The sequence below is a fragment of the Brachypodium distachyon genome, chromosome 1 (genome assembly GCF_000005505.3).
Source record: "Brachypodium distachyon strain Bd21 chromosome 1, Brachypodium_distachyon_v3.0, whole genome shotgun sequence".
NCBI lineage: Eukaryota > Viridiplantae > Streptophyta > Magnoliopsida > Poales > Poaceae > Brachypodium > Brachypodium distachyon.
This window is the reverse complement of record NC_016131.3, coordinates 71718306-71732315: the sequence shown is the minus strand read 5'-3', so window position 1 is coordinate 71732315 and position 14010 is coordinate 71718306. Positions and strand designations below refer to the sequence as shown.

General features: G+C 44.2%; 2 protein-coding genes across 3 annotated transcripts; both read right to left on the bottom strand.

Moving 5' to 3' along the window:
- Nucleotides 1-54: 54 nt before the first annotated feature.
- Nucleotides 55-3965, bottom strand: LOC100823030. Its single transcript, XM_010231960.2, has 3 exons — nucleotides 3711-3965; nucleotides 1286-3458; nucleotides 55-924 (listed from the first exon to the last, which is right to left on the bottom strand). Exons 2-3 carry the CDS (start codon nucleotides 3455-3457, stop codon nucleotides 499-501), a joined length of 2598 nt encoding a protein of 865 aa, XP_010230262.2. The 5' UTR covers nucleotide 3458; nucleotides 3711-3965; the 3' UTR covers nucleotides 55-498.
- A 2819-nt stretch (nucleotides 3966-6784) lies between these two features.
- Nucleotides 6785-12442, bottom strand: LOC100836075 (ARF guanine-nucleotide exchange factor GNOM). Of its 2 annotated transcripts, none has more exons than XM_010230860.2 (2): nucleotides 11546-12442; nucleotides 6785-10801 (listed from the first exon to the last, which is right to left on the bottom strand). In XM_010230860.2, exons 1-2 carry the CDS (start codon nucleotides 12239-12241, stop codon nucleotides 7259-7261), a joined length of 4239 nt encoding a protein of 1412 aa, XP_010229162.1. In that variant the 5' UTR covers nucleotides 12242-12442; the 3' UTR covers nucleotides 6785-7258. The 2 variants fall into 2 exon arrangements, with proteins under 2 accessions (XP_010229162.1, XP_024312292.1); XM_024456524.1 differs by having other exon boundaries at nucleotides 6785-10815; nucleotides 11546-11655.
- Nucleotides 12443-14010: the final 1568 nt, after the last annotated feature.

Genomic DNA, 14010 nt, shown 5'->3' with positions numbered 1-14010 from the left:
ATGTACGTAGCAGATACGGTGGTTCGATCGGCCAGTATATATGATTGTTTTTTTTTTGTGGAATAGCGTAGCCGTGAAGGTAGTTCATCACCAGATATATAGAACACAAATTTCTCGATCGTACAGGTGCATTAGCTTCCCGCTGAAAGGAATTAAGGAAGAAGACGTACGTTATGTTCATGAAAGCAATATATAGCTGAGTTGAGTATTAAGCTGGTTCAGGTTTTTTTTTTCCCTCACGGACAAGCAGATCTATTGCAGGAAGAAATTAAGCACGATGTGCTCGGTACAGTACTATATTTGACATGGGCCGAACTAAAAGAAAATGAAAACAGACTTGGCACAAGCCCACTCCACCCACAGGGCCTATGTGAAAGCAGCGTTTCTGGAGCAATTACGAGAAGGAGGTTGTGCTGCTGTATCATTTCTCTGCTCAAGTTGAGAAGCGGCTGCGGGCTCAATGGGCGCACATTTTCAAGGCACACCGCTGATGCCTTATTACAGCCACCCACGGCCCATCAGTTCTTTAGCCCTCGCCACAAGAGCAGGGAGTGGTACGTTGTGCTCCATGACTCCTGCATCATCCAATAAAAACCTATAGTTTTCAGCCCTCGAGGGTGTACGCTCCACCATTAACAGTGTTTCCATCATCTCACATTGTTCGAAACAACTGGTGTAGCTATGATTTCCTTCCATCATGGATATGGCGTGTTCAACAACCACCCTCCTAATTCCAGGACATTGAGACGTGGGTATGGCAGTTGCATTAAGTACATCGACAAGCCTCTGTATAAATGTTTCCTTAATCTGATAATGTTCTAGTTCTTGGGAAAAGTAGTCAGGAAGGACATTGCATATTTGTGAACTAAGGCCAACAAGGATCTCTAGTTCTGCCCCTTCTGTATCCATTATTCCTTCCCACACCTACAATGGAAACAGTAAGTGATCATGTTCACGCGAGCTGTGATAGAAGAAAGAAGATTTATGAACATCAATTTCATTTGCGCTTACTTAGTCAAGTGGTAGTGTAGGATGATTTCCATCTATTTATTTTATTGTGTTATATACATCAATTCTTTTACGCAGGCCTTAACTTAAAATTGCCATAAATATTATTCATGTGTACATGCAGGAAAGGTCCATAATTAGAAGAAAAATGTATTACATTTCCTTAACAATTTCTTTGGGATAAAGGAAATGTTGCATGAGCATCTAAAGATAATACGTTATTACTATATCCACCTCTAATAGTGTACATCATTTAACTTAATTTTTTTGGACTCACCTTTGGCAAAATTTGTGAGAGGTCCTTCAAATCTGAGCTGGTGAGCTGAGGTCGAGCATGGACACACATATACCGCAACAGGCTTGCTGCTATGTATTTGTACCTCTCACTGTGGATCATAATTGTGAGTTCCTTGATGAACACATAATCAGGTCCAGCTAACATAACCAAACAATTATTGGTATTCTCCATTGCCAGCAATGCTAGCGCTTGCCCGGCGATCTTCCCTAGCAGATGATCTGAATTTGTACTAGAGGGTCCACCTTTGCTGATAAATGCATGCATCAACCTGCTAATGATATTTCGGATGTGTCCAATCTCTGCCCTTGTATTTCCATCCATGGCAAGGTTTCTAAGGATTTCTGCCGTTAGTTCCTTATGCTCTCGGCTACTGCAGCTATCATCCAAAATCTGTGCAAGGTTACTCAGTAGGAAGGGATGCTCTGAAATCTTTTGTCGCAAAGTTACACCAAACTTCCCTTTAGTGCCCACAAGTGTTCTCAATAACTTCAATGAGGAACCTTTCAACATTATTTGTTGTGCCTCATCAATATTTTTCATTTCAGTTCGGCTTCTTGTGTAGTCTATGATCTTCGAAATAAGGCCAGTTGCTCTACTGATTTCCATGCAGTTCTCAAGGTCAAAGCTAGCAAGCTTGTCAAGAATTGACATGGCCAGTACAGGAAGGAGATCCTGATTTGTCGATGGATTTTCCTTTGGAATGGACCAACATTTGGCTATCCACTTCCAGCATCTGTGCATATAGGAGTTTGGTTCATCCCTATTAGATGAGTGACGATCCTCTGTTGGAATCAAGCAATATATTGCCAACTGTTTCCACCATGTAAGCATCATAAATTTGTGCTTCTCCTTCCCAACTGGTTGGCTCGACGTATCTTTTTCTGCCTCTGGGATATCAATGTCCAGAAGAGGATCAATTATTTTCTGTCGGTGACCAATGTCCAGAAGTGAAGCTATGAGTTGCATTGCCCCAGGGATAGAGACAATTCGCAGGCTATCAGCTATTTCAGCCATAACCTTTGTGGCATAAGATCTTATATCTTTGTCCCCTTCACTTGTCCGACCCAACATGTTGAACAAGGAGGTCATTGTCTTCATGGAATTGGTGAGTCTTGAGATTGCTTTAGTCTTGAATGGTTCATTTTTCAGAAGGTTGTGCAATATTTGAACCCCATGGAGTTGCATCTTGGGTGAGTCTGACTTCATAGAATCCATAGCAAACCTGATGAGACCGATCTTCTCTGGAGTAAGCATGGCCCCTCGCATGCATTTCTCGAAGGCATATGCATAGTACAAATTGACATGTTCAACTCCCATGCGACCTCTAAATTCAGCACGACGGACTAGGGATCGCCGGGGGATGAATGAAAAGACCTCGAGGATGCAGGCAGCAATGTACAATATTCCTTGAGCAAGCACCATTGCATAGAAGATATTAAGAGATGGCACAAGGTTTATCTTCTCAGGTACCATTTGATCATCATCACCAAGGTAGTTATTGTCTCTAATGCGTGACAACGCAAGTCCGATGCGCAATCCGGCTGCTGGAATCTGAAGGTTCCCAAATGACACTACCACTAATGCAAGTACTTGGAATATGATAATCCCATATTGAAATCCAGTACCAGAAGTGAACACCAACGTCACCATGGCAGCAAGCATGCACAATCTTATAATGACTCGACGCCAAGGTAATAATTTGTCGCCTAGAGTAGAATCTACTAGTTTGACGATACCTGGGAACTGCAGCCTGCTGAGTGTCACTAGGAGCACAACCACAAGTAGTATCATGTGTGTCGTCAATACGATATTGCGTCTTAGAATCCAGGAATCATCATCCAAGTTATATATTAGTGTGGGAGCCATAAACATCGACACCAGGATTGCAAAAATGGGGCTCCATAAAGATATTCCATGCTGTAGCAGATCGCATAAGAGTAGTCTTGCAACTTCTACACATATACATGGGCTAACGAGTAATAGTCCTATTAACTGTGGTACCCAATCTGATTGTGATGAGGTGAGCAACCAAACCAAACAATTGGAAACACATATGATTAAGACTAATCCATTCCAGCCAATGGACCTAAAAGCACCTCTAGTGCGGAAGAACAGTTGGTAATCTAGTCTGTTGTTGTCGCGGCTGAACATCCTGAAGAAGTATATACATATATGTATAAGGTTTAGTTAAACAAAAAGGGTAGCATGGCATCCAAAAAAAATAAGGGATCGTGTGCAACATATAATAGGTTTTCAAATTTTCTTCTTCCGAAATTATGTCAATTATTTTGGTAGGAAATGGTTTTGCCCAAACAAAATGCGGTAACAATCTTATGTTCAATGTCGCTATTTAAAAAAAAAATGATGAACCAAAAAAAGAGAGCTAGTGGCATACTACTAGTACCTGGCAGCTTCGAGGAACACTATGGTTGTGGCAAACCAAAAATCATTGTTAGGATGGAGCACCGTGGGGTAGCCGCCGAGCAGGACGACGGACGCCCATGTGAAGGCCAGCGTGCCCAGGGCGTTGCCCAGCTTCTCCACCAGAGTGATGAAGTGGACGAAGCTATTCAGCCACTTCTCCGGCGGAGCGGCCTTATTCTTGCCGCCGCCTGGACATACTATCTCTATCTGTATATCTGGTGCTCCGACACGTCCACGGCGGCGCTGTTCGCCATCGGCGCACGGAGAAAATGCAAATGACATGACTCCGGGCTCCGGATGTCCGTTTAACCAAAGGGCATATATATTTATTCATCGATCGCTAGCAGAAAGACTTTGGTGCTTGGACTCCGCTACCATTCCGAGGCGTAAGTGTAACCGGCCGGCCATTTGAGTGAAAACGACGACAGCATATTCTAGACACTCGTTTGAATAAATCTCTAGCGTCCAAATGGCCACATGATGGAGGCTCTGCGTCATATTCCCTCCATTCCATGATATAAGGCACACACGTATTTTAAGATTTTGTTTTGACCACCAGTTAGAGCAACAAAATGTGAACTATATCTTATAAAAATTATACCGCCGGAAACTTTTTTCAGATATGAATCTATTGGTATAATTTTTATAACACATAATTTACATTTTGTTAATCTAATTGATGGTCAAAGTTGGACCTCGAAATACGTGGACGCCTTATATTATGAATCAGAGAAGACTAAAATTTCCTGCCATGTTCTGTACTTACTTTGTTGGCATGATTCCACTCCATCAACGTACAAGGGAGTCATGCCAAAGCAATTACTACTCGCATGATTCCACTCCCTGGGCCCTGGGGAACGAAAATAACTCGCATATATTAGCTCCTCTCGGAGAGGCAACATTCCTCGCCCAAAGCAACAACCAACTGTACGATATACTTTAGATTTGCCATCGGTGAGATCAACATCTAGACAGAAGTAGAGATTGCCTTTGTTATATTATTCATGTACTGGCAATCATCTAAAACATCACACCCATTTATTTATAAACATTTGTATACATACAGTTAACCATCTACGGTAAACCATTTAAAAAAAAATCCAACGGAGTCCCTCAGAAAATTTTCGTACTTTTGTTGCCCTCCAGCTTTCAAAACCGGACACTTTTCGCCCTCCCGTCGATGTCCACCTGACGGATTTTACTTACCGGGTTGACACGCTGACTTTCTTTTCCACTGTTTCACCTTCTTCCAATCCGGCAAAGTCGCTGCCGCTGCTCTCCTTTCCACTGTCTAGCTTAAGAGGAAGTAGCAACGTGCAGTGAAATATCAGTGCCACGGTCCATTTACAACAATATCATGGGTTAGCACACTTGCATAATTTGACTTTACCCCCAGTTCAAAAATAATAATAATTTGACTTTACCCAGCGTGAGCAGGCTGCCATTAGAGGCAAGCAAAGCTAAATGGACAACTGCCGATAGCAGCTCGTGCTGTAAACAGTACATGAGGAAACGCAATGATCTGTCCTCAGGAGCAAAGATTAGCCAACCGGAAGGAAAAAAAAACTGTCTCAACTCTGCCCCTGTATCTTTTGACACAAGGATTTGTTGCTCGCTATAAAAAGATGTTGTTAGTTACAGTAGTTTGGATCATTGCTCATTTCGCTGTCTCTGCTGGCCTGCTGGGGGAAGTTGGGGTTCTGCATCTGATTCTGCTGGTTCTGAAGGTCCACCATGCCCTGCTGTTGCAAGTTCTCACCACCTCCTTGCATGTTTCCATACACCCCTTGGCCCTTGCTTCTGTTGCTGCTGCTGCTGCTGCATTCCCGTCATGCTGCTAGAAATTTGTGGATCCCATACCAAACACTGCAGCAGGAAGCATGAATTGCCCAGAATGATGTGATTGAAAATTAATCCCCACGTATCCTATCCTTATGTATAGTGACTAATATGCGGTTTGTAGAACACCAAGTAGTTTCCCTAGCAGTAGTCCAATATACATATCTTGTGATTTTAGCACCAACTATCCTAGGAATGGCAAAAGTACAACATATAGCGGTACCCAGAATAATATATCTCGATTTCATGACATGTAGAAGTACATTTTCATCCATTTAACAATGATGAAAGCTTAAAAGAGCAGGAAAAATTACATACTTTTGGTCATTCATCATTTGGGTCGGATGACTGAGGATGCCCACGGGTCAAACCAAACTGATTAACAATCATAAGAAAACAGCATTACAAATACAACAAAAGATTTCATATGATAAATGTGCAAAGAATAAGGCATAGCAGAAACGAAATGGCAAAGGGAATAAATTACGAATTCTTCATGCCATGCTGCAGAGCATTATCATACTGAAAGTTGTGTGAAACATGGTGAATCTCTGTTGCCAGTCCAATTTACTGTCCATGAGCACTGGCCTTATCATCCAAGAGCCCAAGCCAATCAATTATGTGTTGTATTTGCAAAATTTGTCTGGGGGTCTAGGTCTAGCCTGCTTCTGACAATCAGTAAGATGAACCAAGGAAGTAACAAAAAGAATCACATCTAAGATTTACAAGGGAAAAAAATTACTATATATGTGTGATTAAATGGTGATTATAGTACACCATCGTGTTTCAACAAACATAACTGTAGACAAAGCAACTTGGGATAATGAAAAAGAAAGGCAGTGACCTGCATTTGCGGCAAGATTGACTGTGATTGCAGTGATTGCATTGTCCCAGGTATGTTTGCCATATAAAATGAAAACACAGGCAATTTAATCAACCACAAAGTACGTTCAAAATATCCAGCAGATAGATTGACCCCTGAAAAACTTGAACCTTTCTTCATGAGCTCATGAATGCATGTACCCTGAGTCGAATTATCTTCTCAGAACAAGAAACTTATTTTTATTTTTACACTACTAGAAAGAAAGGCATTATCTAACCAATTGCGAGTTTGAAGATGCCTGTGCAGCAGTAAACATTGCACTGTTTTACTACTTGGGAGAACATCAGAATTCAGATGGCATGTGTATCTCCCAGCAAGCAAACAAGTCTCACTCAACTCGAGTATGTTCCAATCCAATTCACTCACAAGGCAGTCCAAGGATTGTACAGAATGATCTTTTGTTTCACTACTCATTACAGCTTGCAATGGATACAGAAAATAGTTCACATGCATCCACACCTGCACAGTATAAAGCCATGGTGCCTTGCTACCTCATCACCTATTCACATCTGTAACAAATGTAACAATGTGGTGTTGGGGGTAATGTTGTGTAACTGTTGCCACATCTTACCTATGATACAACTTAGAATTTGCAATAATAAAGCACAAAGGCAACAACCTTGTCAATATAACCCAAAAAAAGCAATTATTGTAAACTAGAAAAATTACAATGTACCAGCTTGCTCTCCCTCCCTAATGTCCACCAAGAGCATAGCCAGTCATTTTTGTATAGCTCCGGCAAAAGATTGCTGAAAGATCTGGTCATCCGGCTTTCTCACCCAGGTAATTGTAGATTGTATCACGACCTATTGCACAGCAATTTGGCCCTCCTGTGCTGGACTATCCGACATGCTTTGCTCGCCTTTCGCTGCGGCTTCGCCCTCATTGTCAGGGAAAACTTCTGACTGCAGCGATGGTGCAATCTTGTTGACTTGAAGCCATGTTGCTTCCCACAAAGTGTTCTCCCCACTGGCACTCGTATTCGACAGGACACCACTTGCTTTCATCACCAGCAGTATGTTCTTGAGTAGCTCCGGGATAGCCTCATGGAGTTTCTCGGTCCTCCTCCCTCTCAGTCTGACTTTCGCGTACTTCTCTATCATGTCAAGGACTTCCAACCACAGCTTACTGAAACTGCTCTGTGCAGACAAGTCTTTCAGCGACTGCAAGAACACCTTGCACAACAGTTTTACGGCATGCAAGAGGGACACTTCCATGTTTCTGAAATCCTTTGGTGAGTAACTCTGAGAAATCTCCAACAACTCATCAAGCAACTGGAAAACAATATCAAATGACATCAACCATGCTGAAGAAGAAACTGATATCCCATCAACTACTAAGCATCTGTGTAAAGATAACAGGGCATGGTTCCTCACTTCCTCCCTCTGATCCGTGCACACCTTCCGTAGTGCCTGCACTAGCCGCAACCACATCTCTGCAATTCCTTCCAATATCCTGTCTGCCTCGCCACCGGCTTCCTTGACCTCACGTGACCAACGTGTAAGACAATTCACCGAATCAGACATTAGGTTCAAAGCATGGATGGATCTTTCTGCAGACCCAAGCCGAGATTCTGCAAACTGCCTTGAGGCCTCCACTGAAAGGATGAAGTTGGCAGGTGAGAGGTGTGCTCCCTCAGACATGATGAAAACCAGCGCTTCAAAACCAGCATCAGAAGCATCAGGATGGCGAGCTGTGATGCAGAGCAAGGAGATAATAGTCCGCCAACCCATCTGAGATTTGATATGGGTTGCATTGGCCTTCACAAGCCGTGTGACCTCCAAGGTGATGTTCTCACAGTAAGCATCAGCTACACGGGCATCAAGTTTCAAAATTAGCTGCAGTGATCTCAGTAAATCATCTACCAGATTCTCCTTATAAGGAAGCAATCTCTGACAGATGTGCAGGAGCCCGAAAACAGCCTTTTCCACCAGATTGCAGGGCATTACTGTGGACTGAACAATATGGGTTATGTGCTCATAAACACCCTGCCACAAAAGCACAATCCTGTCCCTGTTGTTTAAGGTGACAGTAATTAGCAGCTCTAAACAAAAGACTGATGTGCCTTCGTCATCAAGTGAGCTGGTAATCCTCTGAGGTCGACCTGCTGCCTGAACGAGGGCTCTTGCTAGATTTGAGAGCGAGTCGGCTTGTAAGAATTTGCTCTCGGTGAAGATAGTACCTATTTGGCACTTCTTTACGGTCTCCGAAGCATTCCTCTGAGCTGCAAGTTGCTCCTCAGTTGGCTGAGACCCTGGTACATCCGTGTCTAAATACAGCAGTTGGCTGAACCTCCCCATCAGCCCATATGTTTTTTTAGTAGTGTTGATTCGTACAAGTTGAGGTACGACTGCAAGCTTGCTAGGCAATGAATCTGAAGAGGACTCTTGATCATCACCTGTATCACCAGTGAGGCGACCCGGAAGAAGGCCTATCTTGTGCAATCTTAAAATGCAATCTACTACATTTCTCCATCCGCTCAGTATGTGATCACCATACGTAGTTGCAATAGTGAAAACAGCCTCTGTTGCCATTCTAGCCTTGGTATCCTCCCCAAAAGCTATTACAGGATCATCGCTGTTAGAAGTGTTCAACAAAGTGGTGAACTTACATAGTGCCACAACAAGGTCATTCAATACATCATCCAGATGATAGAATGCAGCCAGTTTTGCTACTGACAGAAAACCATCAATGCAACCAGTAAGAACCTCCTCATGCTCAACATTATCAAAAACCACTGAGATAGCAGCAACTGATGGTCCGGCCATGATAGGAAATATGTCATTATCAAGAAAAGGGTAGGAGTCACAAGCAATGTACGTTGATGTCCTCTTTGACTTCCACATCAGATCAACCCAACGGCTATAAGACATCTCCGAACATCCAGCTCCTTGCTCAGGAATGGTTTTTATTTCGTTCCGACATATAGAGTAATACAGCTCCGCCAAGAACTCCCTTGGAAGATCATTCCCACCATTGATACGGCGGTTGTTCCTAATAAAATCTTCTTCAGTCATCTTCTTCTTTACCCTTACATTGTGTTGATCTGTGTTGAGCATGATTACTGAATATGACAGCACCAGAGCAGCATCTCTGTTTACAAACATGTGTGGCGACTGTTCATAATACCTCTCAGAGAAGGCCTCAAGAATCCGCTGTATCTTCTGTGACTCACCAGGCAGACGAAAAGTTTCCAAGAAGAGTCTTAGGGCAGCATCCAAGTTCATCTCCTTGAAGTCAAACGTTTTAGCAAATTCATGAAGTACTAGAATTGAGAACTCATCATGATTCCCCAGATAGTCCCCAAGAAGGTTCTTGTCCAACCCAGGTGTGTACCGAAAGAACAGAGCAACACTACATGGATCAAGTTTTTCAGGCAATAGGTGAACACCTTGCAGGTACTCAAAACCCTTCTTTTTATCCCTATTGAAATGTTCAACACCAACCATTAGCTTCCTCTTGATGCCTTTTTGCTGGTGAACAAATCTAACCCATTGATCAGGATCATCACTGCTCTCACACTTCAACTGCCAGAACGGAAAATATTCACTTATTTCTGGAACTGCTTGATCATGGTGCTGATGTGCATTATCTGTCCTCTCTGCTATTGCCTGAATGACAGCAACCAACCCATCCAATGCAAGCACATTCAAGGCAGACAAAGGACTGTTCACAGGGAACGCACTTTTAGACAGAAGGTTAGCTAGGTCTTCAAAAACATTAGAGCACTGTAGATCGCAGTCCATGTTGGCATACATCTCAGCCATAAATTCTTTCTGCCGACAGAAATCCACTAGAGCCTCCAGGGCAACTTCCTGCTGCTGATAACTAGCTCCATATCTACCCTGGGCTAATCTTAGGATCACACACGAGAAGAAAGCCTCGACTTGCAACTTAAGTTCCTGACGTAAGTGGTAGAAGAGCGTAAAAACAGTACTGCACACTGTTGACAGAATCAATGGGCTCATTGACAGGCCAAACTGCATTAGATTGCGGAACAGCTCATCCTGTACAAAAGACATCAACTTTGGGTGCCTGTGTATGGACGAAGCCGACAGCTCAATAGCAGAATTGATCAACCCCAGAGCAAAGAGTGGCACGTCCTCATCAAAATCAATAGGATTCATCCTTTGGCTCACATCCATGTCTTCGGCTATATTCAAGAGGGAGCACAAGAACTGCAATATCTCCACCATGCACAGAACCCCAAATGGCTCCATCATGGCCTTATCTTGCACAACACTAAGTCCACCTCCGACCTCATCGCCGGAGCTATTCAAACAAACGTAATCACTCTTCCCATTCCCCATCTCCCCAGCACCCAAAGCTTGGTTCTTGCTACCAGCAATCTGCAGGACAAATGCTACAACCACATTAATGAACCAAACTTAGTAGACCACCAAAACACTTCTTTCCAAGCTAGCATCATACAAATTGCAATAGTGTTTCAGTGTGCGCAAGGTCAAATTGTTGGAGTGATAGCATTTAGAACTAAGAAGCCAATTAACTCTCCAATAAAAAACAGACATGTTTAACCTACATGAGCACTCATATTGAGTGAAGGCAGTGGCGGAGCGCCCAGTATGGCGAGGTGTGGCCCTCGCCACACCTTAATCCTGGCGCAAGCATCTTAATCTATACTTCAATTAACGAATTAATTAGCATAATCCTTTATTCAAGCAATCACCTGGACATCTGGTGCGACGCCAACGGAACAGCCCCAGTGTTTTGTATCTTTGGACAGGACTCAGGAGACTAACTAGGTTCGAGTTACGTTCTTTTGTGGGATATATGGACCTTTTTCCTTGTAGAATCATAGTGATAAGTTTTCCCTTGTACTATTCACTAATATGGATTTTTTATGTTCTAAATATTCTTTTGTCATGAAAATACAGATTAGATCATATAATACACTTGGTTTTACATCTTCAAAATCCACACTACTCTTGTTAACAAGTCCGCCACACCAAAATTTTGTTCCGTCCTCCGCCACTGAGTGCAGGAAAAAAAATGGCGGCAATAGCTATGACTATGATCATGTACACAACTAAGCAGATAATTCAGTAAGCTGGAACCGTGAGAAACAATCCTACCTGCTCATTGACAATCGTGATGGCATCAATATCAGGAAGGCGGCTGAAGACACAACGGATAACCTCCTGCATGGTCTGGCGAGAGACGCGTTGTAGCAGCTCCCCCTTGGTGCCAGCCTGCTGCACGACACGGAAGCACGTGCTGACGATGGCGCAGACATGGCGGTTGTCGAGCGCGGTGGCAGCGCGGCCACGCACGCAGGCGAGCAGCACCTGCAGGACCCTGGCGAGGACGGCCTCCTCGGACGCCGGGTCGGTGACCTCGAAGCGGCAGCCCGTCACGGCGTCCACGACGGCGCCCATGGCCTCGGCGACGTTGGGCGCGCCGGGCGGCACGAGGTCCAGGGAGAGGATCTTGTGCAGGGACGAGAGCGCGGCGCCCGTGATGGGCGCGCCGGTCTCGTCGGAGCGGACGACGTCGAGGAAGGGGCGGAGGTAGAGGAGCGGGTCGACCCCGCCGACAGGCCAGCCGTTGCCCCAGGAGGCGGCGGCGCGGCGGAGCGACTTGAGCCCCGCGATGAGCGGGTGGTCGACGTGCTCCTCGTCGTTCCCGCCGTAGCGGACGCCCGCCCAGCGGACGTTGCGGCGCATGACGGCCAGCACGGTCGCGATCTCCGATGCCACCACGCACGCCATCGCCACGCGCGGCGGAGGAGGGCTGGGCCGCGTCGGCGACGCTGCCCTGAGGCCGCCCATGGAGGCGGCGGGTGCGGGGCGGGGCGGCAGCTACGACGAGGGCATTCGGGAATTGGGATCTGATCTGCGAGACGAGATTGTTGGTGGTGAGATCTGGTTTTGGTCTTCGGGGTGTTGCTGTTGCAGGGGGGTTGGGCTCTCCTGGATCTGGAACCAAAGCTCAGCTCCCCTCCCCTGCTACGACTACGAAGAGTACGAGGGAATGAGTTTGGGTGGGTTTTGTTTGGTCCCTCCCGTCTGGTTTCTCAAATTTGTGAGCCTCGTCGATGCAATTGACCTTGGAATCCAACTTCCTTGTGTCAAATTTCTACAAATCAAATCAAAGAGGCTCGAATTCATTCATGCCGTAAAGTGGTGGCGTATATGTTATTATGATGATATAAAAGGTGTTGAGAGTACATTAGACATGCGAAACACTTTGAACGACTATTCTAGTACACTCTTCGGTTCTAAATGTAAAAAGTCATAACTTTGTCCTAAATCAAACTTAATTTCTATAAAGCTGGTCAAACTTTAAAAAGTTAGTGCTTCTTACATTAAGAAAAGAAGGGAGGTATACCTATGTTGTTTGCGGAAACAACTTAGTCAAAACTCTATCTTAACAGAAGCATGAGATATTCACAAAAGCCGTGGGTGAAACTGGGTTGGTATGGCCATTGGCGATTCAATTGTCGATCCCGTCACACAGGATGATAAATGTGTCGTATTTTTTTGTGTGTGATAAATATGTCGTTGAGTAATTAGTCGGTCATAAGTGACCATTCACTTGAGAACGCTTCCCAAAACAGGGGTCGAGAGATGTAAATTTTCCATTTTTGCTCGATTTGTCTTCATTGTATGTGAAAGAAGATTAAAGTACCAAGCACAATCTTCATGTTCTTTTCAATCATGTGAAAAATGCAAGACTGGCCATGTTTTCTCTCGCAAAGAGAAATGTAACTTTGTTTGCCATTTAGTTGGAACAATTCTAAGAAAACTCCTATTAGGCTATTACCGAACTAGTGCGTCAATATTTCAGAACTATGAGGGCATGTAGTTGATGCATTTTCGATAGACACGAAACTTGGTCAGTTGGGTGCACCACATTTCGAACCGTCTTGAAACTTGGATAGTCAGGTACACCAAATTTGGAATTGTCTTTCAAAAGTATGCTCATTTGGTTAGATTCTTTGTGATGGAACATACCAAGATCTACTTCATCAACCCCAAGATCCGTCGGCGCGGGTAGGATGTCCGTACGCGCGTCGATAAAGTAGGATGTCCTTACGCGCGTCCATAAAGCTGAATGTGCATATGTGTTTTGTGAGTGTCTATAACGCGTTTAAAGTTCACAATTTCCATGATCCCATCTGATGATATTAGCTAAAAAGACAGGGTAAAACTTTGCAACACAATTTTTTATTAGGTTTGATCAGAAAGAAGAACTTGTTTCGGTGCAAATGAAGCGTCACATTGTCTATAGCTAGCGGTTGGAGAATGATGGTTGACCATCAAAGTTGTTGGACAAGCAGAATAAAAAGCATTTGAGGACTGGGAACAGGAAAACGAGGCAAGCTTGGTGCTACCAATACTGTATTTACAAGTAATGGTCAGCCATGGCCCCGGTCACCACCAGTCGATCGGATCGAGTACTGCTGACGGGAAGAGGCAATGTCGAGCGTACTGAACATGGGATAGCCCTGCACGCACTTGGACACTCACAGGCCAATCAAAATACGGTGCTTCTCCTCTCAAAATCAAAATAAAAATAAAAATAAAAATACGGTGCT